Consider the following 24,528-nt stretch of genomic DNA (forward strand, 5'->3'; position numbering starts at 1 on the left):
TTACAACAAATAACATTACAAAATGATGTCTTTAGGAGAACCTTTACCAAGTCTCTGCTGATATTATTGGAAGCTTTATTTATTGCAACAGAATTCAATATAAGCAATTCCCCAATTTACACAGCTGAATTCACCTTAGCAATACAGCAAACATTTATCAAATCTTATATTGCTCTTTGGTTAAAATCATCACTTCTTCCTCCTGCCATCAGTTCTTATGGTTGGGGAAAAAAAAAAGGAACTTCCATTGAATCTACTTTATTACCTAATCTAATGGCCTTTCTTTAGTCTTGATTTTACAGCTTTGAAAACTCTTAATTGTATTGTTTTCGTTGAATACTGTCTGCCCTTGGTTTTTTAGCTGTCACATAATTCTCTTCTTCCTGCTGCTTTTCTATATTTTTATTATATGTGATTTAATTAGTAAGATCTTATCAAGGACTCAATAGAATTTACTCACCTCATTCTCTGCAAAGACTGGTAGGCCAGCTTCAGTTATTTTCAATGTGGTCTTTTGGTAGCTACTTAAGAATACTGCAATACTATATGAAAATATGTTCAATGAAATGATTCTTGTCATAAGTAACATGATAAACTCGACCCTGCCAGATCTTTTATTTTCCTTTTTTAAGTGATTGATGATGTTGGAATTGAAGTCAAAGAGAAATTGGTGCATTCTGTGTCTGTCTGTCTGTCTCTCTCTCCGTGTGTGTGTGTATGTATATATATAAAATCTGTGAATCATCTGTATAGAGTAAAATTAAACCTATGAGAATTAATGAGATTATTAAGTGGGAGTATATGGAGAGAGAAACAATAAGGAATTGGGACAGGACTTTTGGTATCATCCACAGGTAGGACTCAATTGTGATATGGAAGATGAGGTAGCAAAGGAGACTGAGGAACAAGCAGGAGAGAGTAGTGTCACAAACACCTGTAGTAGATATATCTACTCATCTGACCAAACAACAAACTTTTATTAAATGCTCTTGCCTGTCAGGCCTGAAGATAAAAATACAAAGATTGAAATAGTCCCTGCTTTCAGGAAGCTTATATTCTATCGGGGGAAGAAAAGTAGTGCAGAATAAATGTAAATAAATGCAAAATAGTAAAATGTAAAGTAGCTAGGGACTGGGAAATGTACTAGTTGTTAAATAAGATCAGGAAACATTCTATGTATAAGGTGGTACTTGAACAGCATCCTGAAGGAATAAGGAGGTTCTTTCAGATAGTGGTGAGGATGTAGGGCATTTCTGGATGGCCAGTGCAAAGACATGGGGGAAAGAGATGAAGGGCCTGGAAAGAAGTTTAGTCAAGATAGTGAAGGGCTTTAAAAATTAAAAGTAGGAGTTTATATTTTATCCTAAAGGCAAATCAGGAACCACTAGAATTGATTAAAATAGGAAAGTGATATGGTCAGATTTGTGCTGAAGGAAAATCATGGGTTGCCGTGTATAGGAGAGACTAGAGGCAGGATTCCTATCAGGAAGTTGTTCAATAATCTGAAAGAGAGAGGAGGATAAGGAACTATGGTGGTGATAGTTGCATGAGAGAAAGGATGAGAAATGTCCTAGATGTAGAAATGGCAAGACATGGTAGCTAATTAGATATTGAGAAGTGAAGGAAATTGAGGAGTAAAATGTTAATGCCAAGTTTACAAACCTGAGAAATTGGAAGGATATTGCTTCTTTTAACAAAAATAGAAACATTTGGAGGAGGGGTGGATTTTGAGAAGACAGATGAGGGTTTTTTTTTTTTTTAATATATTGTATTTAAGTTCACATAACTCCTGGAAGTATGGTTAGTCTTGGCGTTGATAAGAATTTGTGTTTCAAAATTGCTGACAGTGTTGTTACTCTGTATAAATTGTTCTGGTTCTGCTCTCTTCAGTCAGGATCAGTTGATGCAAGTTGTTTGAGGTTTCTCTGAAACTGTTCTTTTGTCAGAGATGTCAGACAACCACAGGAAACAGATTAAAATGTAATTGGTAAACATTTAACAAAATAAATAAAATACAATAGAACATAGATAATGTGGTTTTCTTAATCATTGTGCAACCTGCGGGAATCCTTACATACTCCTATTCACATTTGAGTTTGACACTACCTCTTTTCGTTATTTTGTATGTGCAGTAATATTCCATTTTATTCATATACTTTTGGGGACTCCGTTTGTTTCTAGTTCTTTGCTACAGCAAAGGCCTGCTCTTAATATTCCTGTGCTTATTGGTGTTTTTTTCCTTCTTTGATCTCTTGGAGGTATAGGTCTAATAATGGAAATAATAGTAATTCCAGTTCAAAGGATGTGCACAGTTTTAATGACCTGGAGACAAAATTTCAAATTACTTTCTGGGATAGTTAGACCACTTCATAGCTGTGTGTACCAGTGTGCCTGTGTACCCACAGTGCTTCCAACAATTCTTATTTTTTTTTTTTGTAATTTTTGTAATCTGTTGAGTGTAAATTTTAACCTTAGAGTTGTGTTAATTGACATTTCTTTAATCATCAGTGATTTGGAGCATTTTTTTTTCCTCTGTGTAGTTTTGATAGCCTAATTTTTTTTTTTCCTTAGAGGATTGCCTATTCATATCATTAGACCATATATTTCTTGGGGAATCCAAAATACCTTTAACAAATATTTAACAAAATAACTTAAGCACTGGTCACCCTGCTCCTGATCGTTGCTAGAACTAAATATAAACTCCTCTGGTTAGCTTTTAAAACTCTTTAAAACCTGACCCCAACATACCTTTTCAGCCCCAGTGGAAATTAGTCCCTTTCCTATATTCTGATCTGACTAGACTGTCCTTGTTTCTCATGTAACATTTCTATCTCTTTTCTTGGTGCCTTTGTACTGTACTCACTGCTGTTTTTCAGTCACTATCTCATATTTGATGCTTTTCTTTATCACCCAACTGCCAGTGCTCTTCCTCTCAAACTACCTTTTATCTAATTTATATTTATTTTCAGTAATTTCTAATGTGTATATAATTTATTTTCTATGTTTTCTTACATGCATCTTCTCTTTTAATACATAAACTCTTTTTGAGTAGAGGTGGTTTTATTCTTTGTACTTCACAGTTCCTGGCACATAATAGGTGCTTAATAAACTCTTGGCGTGTTTTTTGTTTTATTAAAGGATGAGGCATATTTTGGGTATCTTTGTAGGCAGTGGGGAAGGAACCAATAGATGAAGATTGAAAATTTGGAAGGGGAGATAGTAAGGGAGAGAAAGGAACAAACATTTCTTAATTTCTTAAGCATTTATATGCCAGGCACTGTGCTAAAGCACTTTACAATTATCTCATTTGATCTTTACTAAGTAAGACCCTAAGAGGTTAGGTGCTGTTGTGACCCACATTTTACATTTGAGGAAACTGAGGCAAGTAGCATAAATGACTTGCCGAGGGTCACACAGTTACTGAGTATCAGATAAAGTGGCATTTGAACTGCAGTCCAGTGCTCTATCCATTTGGTCATCTAGGTTATCACTGGAGTTGATTAAGTAGAGAAGTGCCTGGATCAAATCTGTATTCAGTTAATGAGAATAAATGGATTACTTTGCTACAGGGAACTCCCATTTGATGCTATGTAACTTAATTTTGGGCAACTGGGTTGTGTAGTGGGTAGTGTGTCAGGCCTGGATTCCGGAAGATTCACCTTCATGAGTTCATATCTAGCCTCAGACACTTCAGTAGCTGTGTTACCTGGGCAAGTAATTTAATCCTCAGTTTCCTCTTCTGTAAAATGGATTGGAGAAGGAAATGGCAAACTACTCCAGCATTCTTACCAAGAAAACCCCAAACAGGCTTGCAAAGAGTCAGACACAACTGAAATGACTGAACAGACTTAATAGTTTTATGTTGTACTGAGTCAGCACAGCTTCAGTTTGGCAGGGTCTGAATAGGAATGAGGAAGCTGATTTGAAAGTATAGTATATGGGCTTGAGTTTTGCAGTAGATGAATGGTTAGTGGGTGTGACCTGGATGAAGATCCACCAGAGGGGACTGAGAAGGAGTTGTCAGACAGGAAAATCAGAAGAGAGCAGTATATCAGGGAAACTTAGGGAGTATTTAGGAAAAGAGAGTGGTTGATAGTGTCTAAGACTGTAGAGGTTAAAAAAAATTAGTATTGAAAAAAGACAATTAGGTTGGGCAATTAAGATATCATTGTTAACTTTGGACAGAGCAGTTTCAGTTGAATGATGAGGTGAAGCCAGCCTGTGGAGAGTTTAGGGTGGGGGTAGAAGATGCCATGAGAAGCTGGAGTAGGAATAAAAAAGTGTGGAATAGTCTGTGTCATGTATGGGATAGTGAATGAATTTTACTTTTTATTAAAATAGACTTGTTTTATTAAATATGCATAGTTAAGCAAAACAAATAATTTTCTCATAATATGTCCCAAATTTATCTTATTTTGCATTTTAAGTCTTTTTACCTCTTCTGTTGAGAGGGAGTATCATGATTTGTCATTAGACATCAGTCCTTGAAATTGTGTTTGTCATTGCATTAATCAGAGCTGAGTCTTTCTAAGTTGTTTTTCTTTAGTGTTATCGTTATTTTATAAATTGTCCTCTTGGTTTGGCTTACTTCACTTTATATCAGTTCATGCAAGTAATCGCGGGTTTTTCTGAAACCTCCTTTCAGATCTTATGGAGCAATAATATTCCATTATGTTCACATGTAACTTATTCATTTATTTCCCCCTCAAAAATTGTAATGTTCTGTTCTTTTCTTTAAAATCTTTGCCAATGTGATGGATGTGAGGTGGAATCTGAGTTGCTTGAGTTTGCATTTATTGAATTATTAATGATCTGGTGCTTTATAAAATAGATTTGCTCTTAGTTTGGATTTCTTACTTTGAGAATTACCGACTAATATCCTTTGAATATTCCTTTGTTGAAAAATAGTTATTTAAAAACAGTTTTGTCTGTTTCACATATAGCTTACATATAAGATCTTAGCCAGAGAAACTTGCTGCATTTTTTTTCCCATGTTAACTATTTGCCTTCTACTTTTAACTGATTTGGTTTTATTTGTTCAACATTTTAGAAATATTTTTGTATTCAGGATTGCATATTTATTATGTGATAACTTCTTATTCCTTGTTTGTTCATGAATTCTCAGTCCGTAGTTGCAAAATATTTTCTTCCTTGTTCCTCTACTCAGTCCCTTTTTTTGGGGGGGGGGTAGGGCAATTGGGGTTAAGTGACTTCACAGTGTCAAGTGTTTGATCTGAGGCCAGACTTGAACTCAGGTCCTCCTGACTTCAGGACTGGTGCTCTATCCACTGCAGCACCTAGCTGCCCCAGAATAATATTTGTAAAGCACTTAGTACAGAGCCTTGCGCATAGTAGGTGCACCAACCAAGAGGCATTACAGTAATCTGGTCTTCAGGTCAGGAAGGCCTGCTTTGGGGTGGTGACAGTGTCAGTAGAAAAGGGGGTATATGTGAAAGACATTACAAATGTAAATTTCACAGTACTTGACAACAAATTGAATATCAGTGTTGTGAGAGTGTCAAATATGAAACTTAGGTTGTGAGACTTAATAAACTGTGAGGATAGTAGTACCCTTGACAATAATTGGGGACTTAGGAAATGTGGAGGGCTTGAGAAGAAAGATGAGTTCAGTTTGGGATATGTTGACTTGAAGATGTTCGTGGTACATCCAGTTTGAGTTGTCCAATAAGCAGTTGGAGATGTAAGACTGGAGATCAGCAGAGAAGTTAGGGCTGAATAAGTAGATTTGAGAATCATAAGCCTAAAGATGAATCTGTGGGGACTAATGAGGTAGTGAAGAGGGCCTCGCACAGAATCCTGGAGGGTACTCACCATTAATAGACATGACCTAGATCAGAGCTTCTTAAACTTTTCTCCACTTGTGACCCCTTCAGTGCTTCTTAAACTGTGGATCGTAACCCTATATGGGTTCTAGATGAAGGTACAGCAAAAGGAAACAAAGGGAATGGGAATGGTTTGGCAGATGGGAAGAGAACCAGAGGGGAGCGTTGACAGGAAGAGAGAGTTAAAGAGAAGAAGAGAGTGATCCACAGAATCAGAAGCTTCAGAGAAGTCGAGGAGTGTTAAATCCTTAGATTTAGCAATTGAGAGATCTTTAATGACTTTGAAGAGAGCATTTTCATTTGAATGATGAGGTCAAAGTGAGACTAAAGAGAGTTTCATCCAGTTAGAGGAGAGTAAATAAAGATAATAAAATGGAATTTAGATGCAAAAAGGAGAGATTTAAGACAGTAGCCAGTGGAGATGAATGGATCAACTGTAGGATTTTTGAGAATGAGGTATTTTTGTAGGTAGTAGGGAAGCAGCCAATAGAACAGGAACAATTGAAGATAAATGAATGAGGAGGGATGATGGAGGGGACAGTTTTTTGGAGAAAACAGAATGTAATGGGTCCTTTGTGCTTGCAGAGAGATTTGCCTTGGCAAGCAGAAGGGCCCCCCCCCCCCTTAATGTGAAACTGGTGAAGGAGGAGATAAATGGAAGTGAGGAATAGAGGAAAAGAAGGAGCTCTCAGTACATGGCTTTACTGAGGTGTGACTCTCAGCTAGCTGAGAGTGGTTGGGAGGAGGATTGAGGACGGATGCAAAGGTTTGGAAAAGCAATTTTGGTGAGTTGGGATCAATTAGGGAGGTGTAATAGGATTGCTTTGCTGCAATTTGGGCTCAGTTGAGAATATATAACGTAAATTAGTAGCAGATCTGGTGACCATGGTTTTGTGATTTTTAAAATTTATTTATTTCTTTTTTGGGGTAGCTTCATTTGGTGGCACATGAGAAGAAGCAAAGATAGCAGATGGTGAGAGTGATCTAAAGCTGACCCTTGGCAGTGAAAGATGTTCAGTAGTATAAATGGCAAGCTACTCAAGTAGAGTTGAACTAGTTCACAAAGGGGTCATGCTGAGAAGGAAGGAGAAGGTAGCCAGTGCTGGCTTGGGAAGGAACTAAGGGGTTGAAGGAAGGACTAGAGTATTAAGAATAAGGTGTGGAGTTTCAAGGCAAAGAGAGAGATGGAATGACAGCACATTGTGATCAGGGAATTTGTGTTCATGAAAATGGAAGTGGTGTATTTATTTGTAGGTTTTGTTTGGCAAGATCAAGGATATGACTATGTCTGTTGATTGCTGAGGTGGATAGGAGGAGTAGCTAATGGAAAATAAATAAATTGAGGAACTGTGAGGTTATGCTGTTAGAGGAAGTTTCAAATTTGTATGTTGCAGCACTCTAGTATGAGGGCAGAAGTTGGGGAGGAGAAAAAGATTTATTTTTTACGACCTCATATCTAAATTAGGTTTTCATCTGAAGCTTGTCTTAGTGTAATAGTACAAGATTTTAGTCTCTCTTTTTAGCAGATCTGGACAGTTATCATTTATAATTTCTTGAAGTGTACCCAGGCATTTTGGGCATCATGATTTTTCATTAGTATGATTCTTAGATTTTCCCTCCCTGACTTGTTTCCAACATTTGCTTTTTGATAGTATACTCTTAACATTTTCTTCTTCTTTCCCTCCCTCCAAATCTTTTGATTTTGTTTTACTATTTCTTATTGAATCATGGAATCATTGTTTTGTTTGGTTCATTCATGTTTTGAAGGAGATTAGTTTTTGAGTACATTTAACACCTTTCATTCTAAAGTATTAATTCTGGTCACCACTATTTCTTTCCTAGCTGTCATTTCATTTATCATTATGTTTTGTATGTATACTGTGTCCCAGATGTCTTAGTTTTGAAGTTGTTGCTTAAAACTCACCTAAGACTTTTAGGATGCCCTCTGTTGCTTCATTCCTTCCAGTTCCTCCCGTAGTGTTGTAGAGTAGATGTGGCGTGGGCATTCTTTTTTTCTGAGGCTCTTCAGGATATAACCTTTTGGTGTTTACTACTGGGACTTAGGTGATTCCATAGGATTTCTAGATTGTGCTTCACTTTTTCTTCTATTTACTCATAATCCAATCCTTTGTTTCTGGGTTTGGGCTTTGGATTTGAATCACATTTTGAAGTAGGCAGGATCTTTTTCATCTTGGATCAGGTGGCTAAGAGTAAGCCTCACCTTCTGCAGTAATTGTTGGGTTTGGATTTAGTCTCCTGTTGACTTGATTTATGTTTTCAGACTTGGCCCCATCTCCTTAGAGCTTATAGTTGTTTTCTTTTGATTTTCTTTAACATTGCTTCTTCTGGTGTATTTTTAGAGCTTTACTTTGCAGTGTTTGAGGGGGGTGGGGCAGGATCTGCACTCTGAGATCTTAACATACAACATCTTTCCCACTGTTCCTTCTTTCTATGCTATTTGAAATATACTCTTTTAGAAAATAGCATCTAGGATGGGCCAGAGAGGGGGCAGTCACCTGACATGACCCCCCCGGGAGCAGCCTGGACCGAATCAGTTGTCACGACAGAGATGGAGGCAACCCTGGAGCAGCACCTTGATGACATGATGAACCCTTCCATTGTAGGCATCCTGTGCAGGGACTGAACCTGGGCTGCTGTGGAACCCTGTCAGATGAACATGCCGGGGTGATCTCTGTCCTAGCCTAACAGGCAGCTAAACTAACCTCTGACCCAACAGATAATTCCTGTGGTCTCTCTAGAGTCAGACAGCGGGAATATAATGATCCAGAAACATGATGGCATCCCCGTGGCAGTGCACAAAATGGCATCTTGACTTCTCAGACCTAGTCTCCAAACAGTTGTAGAACTCAAACCAATCTTTCCATCTCATTTCTCTTATTCTGCTCCACGAAACATGCCAGTACTTAGGCCAGCCATTAAATGTAATACTTGCTTTAAAAAAAAAAAAAAAGCATCTAGGTAACTTGTTGCCCTTACAGTTGTTTTCTTTAAAAAATTTATTTTGGATATTTTGAAAGTAAACATTAAGTAAGATGATCAAGGAAGAGGGGAGAAGAGAGAGCTTACAGTTAATGACTTCAGGGTTTTGTTTTGTTTTGTTTTGTTTTTTTCCTGTGAAATATGAGACAAGGTTCCCAGAGTCGTGGGGATGATGAAGGGGGTGGTGCTGATAAGAAGTTTGAGGAAGCATGAAAAGGTTTTGAAGAGTAGGTTAGTGAGTTGATAAAGAAGGTATAGTAGAATTGCCTACCAGCAGTGAAGGCCCAGTTGCAGTGGACCTAGACAGACCAATTTTGTGATTTTTCTTCATCTTCATTCCACATTCCATTACATTCATATGTTGATTTGTTTAGCCATTCTACCATTGATGGATAAGCATCTCACTAGTTTGAACTTATTTGCCACTACAAAAAGAAGTACCATAAATATTTTTGTTCCTGTTGGTTCTTTCTTTGATCTTTTTGGGCTGTATACTGAGGAGTGGTATCACTGAATCAAAGAATATACACATTTACCAACTTTGGGAGCATAGTTCCAAATTACTTTTCAGAGAGGTGAGATTATTTTGTTTCTTAAACAGTATCTTCTTGCTCAGAGCAAGCTGCCAATTCATGATTAAGTCAACCCTGAGTTGAATTTCTTCACTTCTTAAATGGATCTATTAGTATAGATACTTTTCTTCCATTAGTGCAGATTATAACGCTTCAATACAATATTCTGTGCAATACTGTTTTTGTTTTCCTGATAAATTTTTCAAGCAGAATGTTCCTGATGCACTGGAAGCATTCCTGATTCTTTTAATATTCTGTGGCTAACATGACAACACTTCAGACTTTTTCTCACTTCCAATGTATGATCTGCTTACCTCTATATTTGGTCATATATTTGAAGATATCTTGTTGTACTCCATGACTTGTGCAAACCTTTGTTAATAATAAGATGCGGCCTATTTATACCCAACAAGTATCTTCTCATTACCTTTTCTGTCACTTGCCACTTTTCATTCTATGTTTATGATCAATGATTTGCAGCATCACCAGGATAATATTGGTGGTATCGAAAAGAACACTGAATTTTTACTCTGAGAACTTGGATACAATTGTTTTCTCTGTCACTTCTTACTTGTGTGACTATGGACAGGACATACCACATCTTAGAGCCTTAGGTTTCCCACCTTTATTTATTTATTTGTTTGTTTGTTTTTTCCAGGCAGTTGGGGTCAAGTGACTTGCCCAGGGTCACACAGCTAGTAAGTGCCAAGTGTTTGGTCTGAGGCTGGATTTGAACTCAGGTCCTCCTGACTTCAGGGCCCGTGCTCTATCCACTGCGCCTCTGGCTGCCCCGTTTCCTCACTTTTAATAAAGTTTGATTAAAAGATCCTTATGGGCCTTTTCTGACTCCAAATTAGGTAATTCTCATATGGGCTTTTGATATGCTCTGCAGCCTGGAATCATTTAAAGTGTGGTATCTTTCCTAAATGCATTCCTATTTGATTTCCTCTTCCATCCTGGACCAGCTTCATTGTTCACATACAGTGTCTGTCTTAATGAAGTCAATGTATTGTTTTCCTTTTTAAAAAAATCTTTTATTGATGCTTTTCTTTTTTACTTTGCTGTCTTTTTTGTGGTCTTAACAAATAAATATAAAAAAATATACATTTCAATCTGTAAAGGACAGAAAAGAGGAATTGTATATGAAATGGCTTTAGTTACATATATTTAGTTTATTTTTTAAAAGTATCATTTATTACCCTAGTAACAAAACTGTCTCTTTGTTTCTCTGTCCTGTTCTGAGCTTTTTTCTTCTCTCTTTCAGAAATATTTCTTTGATATTCTTTTCTTTATTTTTTTTTGCGTAATTCTTGCTATCTACAGCTTCCCCTCATCTCCTACTAGAATACTTCACTTTTAATAAAATATAGTCAAACTATTACATTGGTCATGTCTGAAAAAATATATATCATTCTGTACCTCTGTTCTTTTGATTCTCTGCCAAAAGGTAGGAAGCTTATTACCTCATCAGGCTTCTTGAAGTCATGATTGAGCACTGCATTGATCAGAATATTTTTCCTCTACATTATTGAATTCATTTTGCAAATTATTCTGGCTGTGTTTAACTTTATATCAGTTCATTCAAGTCTTTTACTAGGTTTCTTTGAATTCATCATAATCTTTTTTTCCTTTTTTTTAATCCTATAGTATAGTTAGGTTAGTTAATTGATAGGGCACCCATTTTTTTTTTTTTTTTTTGCTACAAAAGAAACTGTCTGTATATACATACATTTATGGTTATGCACATAGATATGTAGGGACAGCTGGGTGGTGCAGTGACTAGAGTACCAGGCTTGGAATCAGGAAAACTCATCTTCTTGAGTTAAAATCTGGACTTACTTAGATGCTTACTTGCTGTGTGACTCTTGCCAAGTCACTTTGTCCTGTTTGCTTCTGTTTTCTCATCTGTAAAATGAGCTGGAGAGGGAAATGGCAAACCACTCCAGTATCTTTGCGAAAACCCCAAATGGGGTCACAGAGAGTTGGACACAATGGAAAATGGCTGAACAGCAACAACATATACATATACATAGGCACATATGCACAAATAGATCTTTTTTTTTTCTTGTACACATGGGTCCCTTCTGTTTGTCTTTGACTCCTTGGCTCATATATTTAGTAATGGTGTCGCTGGGACCATGGGCTTGCAGGTTAGTTCCAAGTTACTTTCCCAAAGGGTTGAATCAGTTCACAAATTCAGCAGAGTGGCATTAGTATGACTTTAACAATTGGCATTTTCTCTAATCTTCTTGACCAATCTGATCGGTATGAGGTAGAACCTCAAAATTGTTTCAGTTTTTTTTTTTTTTCTTATTAGTGATTTAGATCTTGATAGTTTTGCATTTCTTCTTTTGAAAATAATTTATTCATTTCTTTTGACCATTTGTCTATTGAGGAATGTCTTTTTCTATATCTGTATCAATTCCCAATACATTTTGAAAATCACACCTTTATCAGAGAAATTTGTTCCCCTCCCCCAAGTTAATTGTTTCCTTTCTAACTCTTAATGCATTGATTTAATGGTGCAAAAAACTTCTTAATTTTATGTAATCAAAATTATCCATTTCATCCTTTATAATTATATCTGTCTTTTGTGTGGTTAAGAATTCTTGCACCATCCATAGTATTGTCTCTTTGTTCCTATGGTCTTGGGCCACCCTTTCCTCAAATAAATACTCACACACACACACACACACACACACACACACACACACACACATGACACGTGTGACAACTTAATGATTTATTTTGCGTCTATTATTTCTCCGGTAAGTAAGTAGAAGGGAAGCTTGCACTATTAGCAATCCATGTAGTCACAGTTAATCACTACTGATTGTGTAAATCGGCTTCCTGTTTACTTCACTTTGCATTGGGATACATATCTTCCCAAGATTTCTTAAAGGATTTATGGTCGTTGATTATGGGAGAGTAATATTCTGTTATATCTATATTTTATTTTCAGGTAGTCCACAAAATTTAGTGCCTTCCCCTTTATTTCTAGGTGTTTGCTACTTAGAAAAATTACTTTTTAAAAAAAATATATAAAACCTTTATGCTTTATGGGTTGCCTTTCCAACTCCATGTTCTGTAAAATAGGTATTCCATATAGAACGTAAGGTCCGTGAGGGCAGGGATTATTTAAGGTTTACTTTGATCTACTTAATTTAGTCTACTTTGTTTCCAAGGTGAACAGCTACGTTGGTGTGGCTTTTGGATGGTTATGGATGTCATAGAGGAGACTCTGTTGTGTAGGGTTCAGTGTAAACAGTTTGATGTTATACGTACAAAAGGGCATCTTGTGTACCTTCTATCAGTAGGCAGTCCTACAGTTTCCTTCATGGCTGTGGCAAATAGGTTAGGCAAGCATTTTGATGCTTATAATCAGAAAATTGTTGAACAAAATGGTCTTTATAATTGTACTGATAAAGCAGTTATATAAATTTAAGGTGTGTGTATGTGAATGTATGTATGTGTATATCTATATATAGAAATATAAATGATTGGGAGTCCAGAGCACTTGAGTTCTGAACTTGCCTCTGATTTTTAATAGCTGTATGACAGAGGATAACTCATGTAACTTCCCTTCTTAACTTAAAATGGGGATAATAACACTTAATGCTATCTTCCTCACCAGATTATTGTGAGGCTCAAATGAGATAAGGCCTATAAAACATTTTTCAAACTTCAAAAAGCTTTTGTAAATGCCATTTATTATTAATTATTGCTTTTTTTTGCTGTCTATCAAAACTTTCTGTGGATAACTGAATTGTTATTTTTTAAGATGTTTGCTATACAGGATGATCTTTGAAAGAAAGCTCACCTATTCTCTTCTAATGTTTTCATCAAGAACATCAAGAAATGTTAGATCTCTCCTTTTAAAGAAATAAGAAAAGTTGCAGCTAACTGGATATGCTTAAGTTTCATTTGGTGAGGAGAGTAATTTGGGAGTTGTTATAATAATGGTGTTGGGAGAGGGAGCTTTGTGTAGAGCTAAGAGCTCTGGACTTGGAATCAGAGGGACCTGAGTTCAAAACTTAGCTCTAAACACTACATGTGTTGTGTGGTCATAGATAGATTACTTAACCTCCCAGCTTTGATTTGCTTTGTTTGTAAAAGAGGGGTATAATACTTCCCTTACAGGTTTTTAAATATTAAATGATAAAGTATTTTTACATAGTTAAGTGTTAGAGGGATTGGGAAGAGGGGAAGGAAGAGATGGGAGGATCTACAGAGAAGGCAAAAGCTTGCAATTTCCTAGTTATAGGAAACTGCCCATGAGAAAGCAAATGCTTTCTATCAATGAATGCTGTTTGGTGCTGGCTCTGCATCTTACAATCTTGGAGATCTTCTTAAAGCACTGAGAAGTTTCCTGGTTTGCCTAGGGTCACATACCTGTGTGTGTGTGTGTGTGTGTGTGTGTGTGTGTGTGTGTGTGTGTGTGATATGAGACTTGAACTCATACCTTCCAGATTACAAACTGAGATTTGTAAACATGTTATGCTTCCTGTTATTATAAGGAAGTCACCCATTATTATTTTTTATTGGTTTTATATTGTGTCCAAAGTCAAGGGAAAAAAATTTCACTTTATATTGCTTACGTTGAACATAAATAGAATGCTTTAAAGCTAGTTTGTAGTTTATAGGACAATGTTACAGACAGTGGGGGGGAAAGCAGAAATTGAATGAAGATTGTCCAGACTAAGTGAACATATGCCTTAATATGAGTGACTTAATTTGTAGGTAGACTAGGAGAAGGTGACTAAAAAAAAGTTGGAAAATTTGACTTTAAGCTATTAAATTTATTTATAGTACTGAATAAAAATAGCAGTGATATGTAGTGCTTCATAATTTGCTGAATCCCCCTTTTAAAATAGCTTTTGATAATATTTAGAATAAGACTTGTTATATCCATTTCCAGATGAGAAAAATGAGGCTTATAGAAGTTAAGTTACCTTCTAAAGGTCAGTTTCATACTTCGGATCTTCCATGTTGTCATTTTGAGTACTCCTTCTAATGGTGCAGATTGAAAACCAACCCTAGGTCTTTTCACTTGTTCTCATTTTGTCCATGTTGTCCCCTAAATTCTCCATAGGAAGAGAATTCATATTATATTATACATTGTAATATATTTGCTTACATTAAACCTTTTTTATATTAAACACAGTGGACTCCTGTGTTCTTTATACCTTTCAATCATGTGACTATAAAGATGTGCCATAACTTGAACCCATGCCTTTCTGACTCCAAATTTAACTCTGCTGTACTTGTCTCTTCTTTTCCTGTTCTAAAGAGAAAGGTTATACTGAAATTTTTTAGAATATCAAAATAGAGTAAAGAACAACTTTTAACTTTTTTTGTCTGCTGTTAACCATTTTTTTTCTCACATTTTATTACCACTGTCTTTCAGTTTAATAGCTCACCCTTTTAAATTTCTATCCTTTTTGACCAGTCTCTTATGGTGGGGTGTTTTTAATTGATCAGCGCTTCTTCTTCTTCTTCTTCTTTTTTTTTTTCTTTTTTAGGCAATTGGGTTTAAGTGACTTGCCCAGGGTCACACAGCTAGTAAGTGTCAAGTGTTTGGTCTGAGGTCGGATTTGAACTCAGGTCCTCCTGACTTCAGGGCCGGTGCTCTATCCACTGTGCCACCTAGCTGCCCCTTGATCAGTGCTTTTAAGGGCCTTCTATCTACAGGATATTTGTTATAAAAACACCAAACAAAACTATTGTTTGTAAATTCAAAAAGCTCATAATCTACTATATGGACTGCCACACATACACTGATAAGTGCAGGATAATTTAATTTGAGGCTTCATTGAGCACTAACACTCTAGAAGATCAGGTAAGGCGGATTGTAGATGGTGTTTAACAAGTTGATCCTTGAAGGAAATTAGGATTCTAAAAGGCAAGGACAAAGAAGGGAATGCATTCTAAACATGTTGGGGGATAGCCTTTGTAAAGGCATGGAGGCAATATATATAGGATGACAAATTTGAGAAGTAGTAAATAGTCTAGTTTGACTGGAATGTAGATTCTGGAGTGGGATAAGAAGTCTTTATAAAGGAAGCTGAAGCCTGACTATGAAGGCCTTTAAATAGTAGGAGTTTGTCTTTCTTAGAGGCAATAGTGAGCCATTGTACATTCTTGATCACAGGTGTTATGTGGTCAGAAATGCACTTTAGGAAGTTGTTTTGGTCGCACTGTGGAGAATGGATAGAAGAAATGAGACTCTAGAAGCAATAAATTAAATTATTGCTATACTTTTTGGAGAGGTGGAGGCAGTCTGGGTTAAGTGACTTGCCCAGTTAGTGTCTGAGGCTATATTTGAACTCCAGTCCTCCTAACTCTGGGGCTGGTGTTTATCTGCTATGCCACCTAGCTGTTCCTGTTGCTGATGATTGGGGTAGTGGCCATGTAAAAAGAATAAATGAAGCTGATGTGAGACCCTTAGAGATAAGAGAATTGACAAGAGTTGTGTTGATTGGATGTGGTTGGGGGAGGGGAGGATGGAGTTAGTGGAAAGGAGAGTAAATGATAACTACTGCAAGCCTGAATGATGAGGATGATTGGTATCCTCAGTAGAAATAAATAAGTATGGAGGGACATGTTCAGGGAAGAACGTATTAAGTTATATTTGGGGTATTTTAATTTTGAAATGACTGAAGGACAGTCATGTAGAGGTATTTAAGCAGTAGATGATGGACTAGAGTTCAAGCGAAAGATCAGGACAAGGTACATAGAATGAGAAGTCTTTTGCATGAAGATAATCTGTGTGTCTTTTAGTGAGTTCTTCAAGGACAGAGACTATGCTTTATAACATCTGTGTCTCCCTAGAATGTAGCACAGTGCCTTGCAAACAGTTGTTTGTTGTTTACTTATATCCAACTCTTCATGACCCCATTTGGGATTTCCTTGGCAGAGATATTAGAATGATTTACCATTTTCTTTTCCAGCTTATTTTACAAATGAGGAAACTGAGGCCATCAGAGTTAAGTGACTTGCCTAGGGTCACACAGCTAGTAAGTGTCTGAAGCCAGATTAGAACTCACAAAGATGAGTCTTCCTGACTCTAGGCCCTACACTCTATCCACTGTGCCATCTAGCTGCCCTGAGGTGGCAGCATAGTAATTTAATTAAGTAGTTCTAATCATTTCTTTTAAGACAGCAAGAAAAAGTATATATGTGATTTTTTTTCGTGATTACACCTGTGTAGAAAGCTCTTCCTTTACTATGAGCACCTTTTCTGCAACTTAAGAATTTTAGAGTTGTTTAGGGAGGTACACAATGATTATGTGTCTTCCCCAGGGTTACACAGACCTGTGTGTCAGATGCACGACATGAACCTGGCTTCCAGACACTTAAACCAAGTCTCCACTCTGCTATGCAGCCTCTCAAGAATGTTAATGGGAAGACTTAATGAAGGCATCACTATTTTTTTTAAAATGAATTAGAACCTTGAATCCAGACTAGTAACTTTGATGTTAATTCTTATTAAAATTTTAAAACAGGTGTTTAATCAGATAGGTTATTGCTACTAAGAAAAGTCAGGGGTGTTCATTGGAAGCCATCGTGCTGAACTAACCTCATTTCATTTTTAGTAAGAATCATAAAAACATAGATGTTGAGCTGGAAGGGACCTGAGAGAGTCTGTTTAGTCTGACTCATGTCCTTTACAGAAAAGGAAACTTAAGCATAGGAAGTGAGCTACCCAAAGTTATATATGTGTAGGTTTAAAGATTGATTTGAACTCAGATCCTATCACAAGAGTCAGGTACCTTTCCACTATATTAGTCTGCCTCCTTGGTTGATAGCAATTGCCAGTGCTACAATTTTGTGTGATTTCAGCCATGCATTTAATAGCTTCTCATGAGCTCCGTGTGGATCAGAGAGAAATTCTGAAAGAGGAAAACTGAGGTACAAGTGGTTTCCTTAAGAGGACCAATAACTGTATTTTATACTTCTTTATAGTCCTGTTGTACTTAACACAAGTTATGTGTGTAAAGAGTCACAGTCATTATCAGATATTAATTGAGCACTTAATGTGACCCAACTCCTGCCCCCTAGAGACCTATGATCTAGTTAGAGAAGACAAACCTTGTACTCACGTATTCCTTCGAGGCAGCATTAGTGTAGTGGATTGAGCACTTAACTTGGAAATTAGGAAAATTTAGATTCATATTCTAACTCCAACTTTACTAACTGCGTATTTGTCACTGGGAAGATTGCTCAACTTCTTTGTGACTTAGTTTTCTTATCTTAAAACAAAGGCTGTGGACTTTTTAGAGTTCCTTCCAGCTCTGTATCTATGATTCTTTGTTCTTCTTTTGCATTAATTAATAACCAATTTAATTCAGTCAATTTAGACTGAATTATCTGGGCACCACATTAAAGAAACTACATTAACAAGCTGTAGAACACTCAGAAGAGGTTAACAAGGATGATGAAGGACTTTTGCCATAAGGTGATTGTGATCAAAGCTATAGTATGGTATAAGATCAAGTGAAAATGTGTATTTAAAACATTTTGAAATTCTTGAAGGATTATGAATATTACGATTTTTAGATGATAGTGGGGTAGGAGCAACTGTTTAGAGAAAATTTATTTGGTAAGGAATCTTATGCTTCTCTTAAATACTTGGTGCATCAAAAAGGAAGTTTTGAACAATGAAATCAGATCTATATTATTGGGGCTAATGAAGGAGAGTAATGAGGTGGATAATTAAAAATGATATGGCTTTGGCATGCATTTTTATTCCCATTTTCTGGAAGAGTAATTTACAGTGTTCCAGGGCTTCATGACCTTTTTTTGTGTCAGGAATCCTTGTGGCATTCTTGTGAAGCCTGAGAGCCCTGTCTCAAAACAGTGTTGAATGAATAAAATAAAACATGTAGGATCACAAAGGAAACCAATAATATTGAGCTATAAAATATCAATTTGTTTTTTTTTAAGTTCACTGACCCCACTTTAGTGTTCCTAAAGCATGATACTGATGATTTTATTCTTTGACTTAAAATCTCAAATTGTTCCCAGTTGCCTTGAAAATAAATTATAAATCTCTTATCCAGTCTTTCAAGGCCCTTTACAGTTTGTCCTTTTCTTTTATGCATAATCCACTCCTTGATCTAGCTCAGCTTCTGAATGTTTTAGGAAAGTGCCTTTTTCTTCTCTCTTTGGAAGCCCTGAAGCTTTGTTGCTTTGGGCACCTGTTAAATTAAGTGGAAAACTTGTCTTGGTCTGTGCTAGAGGATATATGACTAAATGAAATAAATAGTCTTTGTATAACTCACTTTAATCAATTGATTAAATTTTTTAATGAAGGTAATGGTGGGTAAGTGAATGACAATGGTGGTGGTTGTTCTAGCTGTTGTTTTAAGTGATAGTTATTGGTTTGACATGTCACTACAGGTAAGCATCCATATCAAAACGTTTTGGGGGGAAAGTTTGATTGGAAATTAAAAATTGGATTCACAGGAGTAAGTGGTGGGGATAGACTAACCAATAAGCATTTATTAAATGCTTCCTATATGCTAGACTTTATGTTAAGTCATTGGGGTCCAAAGGAAAATAAAAAACACGGACCCTGCTCTCAAGGACCTTGAATTCTAATGGGGGAAGATATACAAATGACTACATATAGACAAGACACATATTTATTGTTCAGTTATGTTGTGACATAAACTGATTTTTTTCCCCGTCTGATGGCTACTGTTGAATTTTCCAAATTTACTGGCTTATTTAGTGCAGCATTTTAATAGTATCATCTTTTAGGATTTTAAATAGCTCAGCTAGAATTCCATCAGCTCCTGTAGCCTTATTGTTAGCAGTGCTTCCTAAGGCCCACTCGACTTCATTTTCCAGAATGTCTGCCTCTAAATCAGTAACCATACCGTGGTGATTATTGGTGATGTTAAAATCTTTCTTATATAGTTCTTTTGTGTATTATCATCACCTCTTCTTAATCTCTTCTACCTCTCTTTAGTCCCTACCATTTTTGTTTCCTGTCATGGCCACTGCAAGAATTGTTACCTGAATACCTGTGATTTTCTTGGGGAGATCTGTTATCTTTCCCATTCTGTTGTTTTCTTCTGTTTCTTTGCATTGTTCATTTACAATGTAAATGCAATATAGTTTCAGGGAGGTGCGAGACTGGGAAAGATGTCTTAGGAAGGTGGGATATGAGCATCGAGGAGGTGAGGAGGGAGAATGTTGTAGGCATGGGGGAGAACTAATGAAAAGGAGGTAGTGTTATATATAGGGAATAGTAGATCAGTGTAGCTGTGTCTTAGAATGAGGTGAGATAGGGATGTAATAAACCAAAAAACAGATTGAAAAGCTAGAAAGGGTATATGTTGTGAAGAGCTTTAAATGCCAGACAGAGGGTTTTATGTATTTGATCCTGGAGACAATGAGAAACTACTGGAGTTTAGTGAGGGGTAGTACATGTGGTAAGATGATAACTTTTGCAACTGAGTGGAGGATGGATTGGAGTGGAGAGAAATGTGAGGCAGGAAGTCCAACCAGAAGGCTGTTGGAATTGAGAGATGATAAAAATCTATACCAGGGTACTGGATTGATGAAGTTGTATATAGTAGCACTGTTATTTTTATAAATTGCATGGCTTGAATGGATTGGGTACATTGTGTAAATTTGACTTGAGGAATCAAGGATTAGAACGTGTGTGGACCAAAAGGATGGTGGTTGCCTCAACAAATAACATAGAAGTTGAGGAGAGATTTTTGGGAGAAAAGAATGATTTCTGTTTCGGATTTGTTGAGTTTGAGATGCCTATGGCACATCTAATTCAAGATGTTAAAAGGTAGTTGATGATGGGAGACTGGAGCTGAGGAGAGATAGGACTACATAAATAGAAATAGGAATCATCTGTCCAGAGGTGATCATTGAATACAAGGGAACTGATAAGATCACCAAACAAGACAGTACTGAGGTAGAAGAAGAGAGGGCCCAGGACAGAGCCTTTTTGGATACATCCATTGTTAATGATTGTGACCTTGATGAAGAGTCAGCAAAGGAGATTGAGAAGGAATAGTAAGACATGTAGGTGATGATCCAGGAGAAAGTCCTAGTGTCCTGAAAATCTAAAGAGCATTTAGGAGAAGGTACTGGATGGCATTATAGTTATAAAGAAGTGTCCCAGGTCCAGGAGAGTGAAGATTGAGGAAAAACAGTTATATTTGGCAATTAATACATCACTGTTAACTTTTGAGAGAACCAATTCACTTTATTAAGAGGAGAAGTTGGCTTGGAGAGAGTTTTGAAGGCCCTGAGAGTAGAGGAAAGCAATACATCAAAAGAGAAACAGATTTCTCAAGGAAATTTTCCCAGAAAGGAAGGAGTGCAACAAGATGATAGTTAGCCATGATAGTGAGGTTAAGTGAGGAATTTTTGAGAATGTGGAAGACATGGGACTATGTATAGGCTGTAGGTAGAGAGAGATAAAACAATTTCAATGGGAGGGTTAAAAGTGGGTACAATATACCAAAGAAAATGAGGGGGGAGGTTGGGATCAAAGTTGCATGTAGAGGACCACCTCTTCATGTGAGAAAGGAGGAGATAAATGGGGGAATACTTGTGAGTTCTTGTGAAATGAGGAGAGAAGTTATCTGTGAATGGCTCCAATTTTTAAAATAGGAGTCAGTGTTCTCACCAGAGAGTGGGGAGAATGAATGCCTTGGTTTGAATTAGCTGCTGTGATGTGTAAGGAAAGCATGTCTAATAGGGAAGTGCAAAAAAATTGCTTTGCTGAAGGTAAGGCCCAGTTGAGATAATGTAATAAATTAGCAGTGAAACAAATCAACCTCTTCCCCCCCCCACACTTTTTTTTTTAAAAAATATTATGCACCATCAATCAATATGGACCTTATTTCTCTTGGAGAAGTTTATACTTTAAAAATTAGCTGTAGTTTTGAAATGACTTCTACTCATAACCCATATGCTTTAGTCATATTGGTCCATATTTGATACTTATTCCCATTTTCCTTACCTGTATTATTTTTTGTTGCCGTTCCTTTTCCTGGGTACATATTTCCAATGTCACTTTCCTGATTCTATAGGTCCCCAAGAGTAATCCTCTGTGAGGCCTTCTTTGACCATTGCATACCTACTACCCTCTCAGCAACTTATTGTACTCACTATTGTCCTATGCCATGCTGTAAAGTACTTAACTGTAATTCACCTTAAGTGTTCTGTGAATTGTTTCATGGGTTTTAGTGTCATGTCCCCAGTTAGAATGCCAGCTTCTTCAAGACAGAGGGAATGTATCCTATGTTTGTTTTCTATTGCCCTGTTGCGTCGTGGTCAATTATGAGAACATATGTCAGTACTACAAGGATCTGTAATTTCTGTGGTTCTACTACCCTTCAATACAAATTGTAACATTTCCATCATTGCTTACTGAATGGTCTTCTATGCAAATAATAAGAGAAATACAGTACAATCTTTGTTATTGTAGTCATGGACTCAAGGAATTTTTCAAGGTCAAAAATTATTTCTCCTCCTTGTTCAATTTTCTAATAGCCTGAAAGGAAGAATCATAAGGGCTTTAAGACAAAGTTATTTTGCTTTATTCTTAATTATTACTTTATAGTAACATCCTAACTAGTTTTATGAATGATATACAATGACAAAAGGCTAAATAAATAATTTTTGTATTCCAGTTTAACTTTGTTGGAAGAATCCTTGGGCCCAGAGGACTAACAGCTAAACAACTGGAGGCCGAAACAGGGTGCAAAATAATGGTCCGAGGAAAAGGCTCAATGAGGGATAAAAAGAAGGTAAGTCTTTGAAAAGGGGTGGAAATGTAAGGGGAGGGGGAGAGAGAGAGTGTGTGTATCTACACACACACACACACACACACACACACAAACATACCTTCTGTACTTTTGACCTTTTCTGAATAATAGTTGATTGTGCATTACTTTATGTTTAGTAAAATTTATCAATAAAAGGTGTAAAATATTTTGAAGTGATAATCATTTTTATAATGTGATCATCAAACCTTCCATGTTTAACATTTATTTTTCAGTTAGCCAAGGGCAACATAATTTTCACCATCATATTTGCGGATACCTAAGTTTGCAGTTACAAACCTGGAGAATTAATCAGAATGTGGTAATGTGTAGACAAAAATGTGTCATTGAGAGTCTGAGACATTACTTTTCTGTTGCCAAGGATAGCATGAGAAATATTAAGTAAGTAGTTTTGGATAGCTTGTCAAAACACTTGTGTATACACTTGCATGGATATACAATAAAATAAAACAAATGGTTACCCAGATACAAGTCATTCTCTTTATATCTGTCACTTAGTACTTGTCATTGAGATACTAAAGGATTTACCTTTAGGGTGATTTGGGAAGAAAGTGATTTTGAGGCCTTAAAGTACTATTTTAAAAGTGAGTTATTCTTTACTTTTCAAACTCATAGAATGTTTCCTTTTATCTCCACGTTTATTTTTACTGCATTTTGATTAGTGTATCTAGGAAGCAAGGGCAAATAGTTGAAAATAAAAAGTGTTATGTGGACTTCTAAGAACAGTGTGACAGGTACAAATACTCAGAATTAGCTGAAGGTAACAAGGAAATCCAAGCAAAATAGCATGTATATTTAATGCTGTATTAGGTTCAAGAATGGATAGAACTGTTGTTACTGGGAAGTTAGAGGGTGGGAACTAATTGATAAAGAAAGCAGCACTGCTCAACTCAGTTCTTGCCTTGCTTCTGTTTTCTTTGCCAAGGGAAATAATCTTTGGACTGACAAGGTGAAAACAAAAATGGCTAATAGGGAGTTAGTACCTAAAACAGGTGAGGAGATAAGAAATAAGAAGAATTCGTGATGAGTTCAAGTCACCTGATCCAGGTGAAGTATGTACTGAGGTACAAAAAGCATTGATAGATTTGGTTACCGAGCTACTATTAATGATCTTTTTAGGAAAAGATGTCACAAGAAGAGTAAATGTTCCAGCATTCAAAGGGAAAGAGAATCAGGTCTACAACTCTAGGCCAATGAATCTGTCTTTGATTCTTGGAAAAATTTGGAGTTTGATTGGATCTAATTCATTTTATAGGTAAGGAAACCTGAGGGTAGATAGGTTGTTAAATGCTTAGGGTTAGGGTTAGCTTTAGCAAATAAATAAATAAATAAATAAATGAAGTAAATGACATAGTCTGAATTTGAATCCAGTTAATCTAACTCCAAAGCTTGTGATCTTTGTGGTGTACCCTGCTGTTACCCTGAATGGTCATATCAACTCCCCAAAATACCTTTAGAAGTTTTCCAAAGACTATGAAATTGAGTCCAGACTTCATTATCCTGCATTCCATTCCTACTCTGTGATCTGGCTTCAACTCATCGATATGGTCTACTACAGTATAGTATAGGACTCTTTGTCCTGTCTTCTAGCCAAGCTATACTACTTATCACTCCCTTTCCCAATGATGAACCATATATCTAGAATTAATTGCCCCATTACTTTCTTTCCTCCATATAAAAGAACAACCCATATCCCACCCATTTTGGGGGGTGGAGTGGGGCAGGCAATGGAGTTAAGTGACTTGCCCAGGGTCACACAACTAATAAGTGTCAGGTGTCTGAGTCTAGATTTGAACTCAAATCCTGACTCCAGGACTAGTGTTCTATCCACTGCGCCACCTAGCTGCCCCATATCCCACCCTTTGAAGCCCTTCATTTCCTTTAAGACTCAGCTCAAAGTAGGAGTTGGGAACCTTTCTTGACATCCTCAAGCTGGAGGTGCTTCTTTCTAAAAAGTTTTCATTGCACATATAGTTGTATTTAAAAGAAATGCAGCTTTGTTCTTATGAATACTCTATGGCCCTTTCTTACCACAATAATGAAGTACTGTAGCCACAGAAAAAAGTCTTATCATCTTGATGTCAACTTTGTGGATAGAATATTCTCTAAATCTGACTAGGCTGGTTCTTATATAAAATCCCATCGCTGGATAGTTATTGAATTATTCCCAGCTTTATACTTCTTTGGAATGGCTTTTGAGAACCCAGTCTCACCTCCACACTGTAATGATGGAATGAAGCAAAGCTGTGTGTGTGTGTGTGTGTGTGTGTGTGTGTGTGTGTGTGTGTG

The 24,528-nt window shown here is 36.6% G+C and overlaps 1 protein-coding gene and 1 pseudogene across 5 annotated transcripts in view; both read left to right on the forward strand.

The window, feature by feature from the left end:
• The window catches only part of LOC114031420 (protein quaking), a 193,290-nt gene that overhangs the window by 73,457 nt on the left and 95,305 nt on the right, over positions 1-24,528 (forward strand). For all 5 annotated transcript variants that reach the window (XM_027846494.1, XM_027846493.1, XM_027846495.1 and 2 more), the window contains exon 3: positions 22,087-22,203. In XM_027846494.1, coding sequence (XP_027702295.1) covers positions 22,087-22,203 — 117 coding nt within the window. The remainder of the gene's footprint in view (positions 1-22,086; positions 22,204-24,528) is intronic.
• Positions 8,413-8,699, forward strand: LOC114031421 (annotated as a pseudogene).

This window comes from Vombatus ursinus, unplaced genomic scaffold (assembly GCF_900497805.2).
Source record: "Vombatus ursinus unplaced genomic scaffold, bare-nosed wombat genome assembly UNPS02015175.1, whole genome shotgun sequence".
Taxonomy (NCBI): Eukaryota; Metazoa; Chordata; class Mammalia; order Diprotodontia; family Vombatidae; genus Vombatus; species Vombatus ursinus.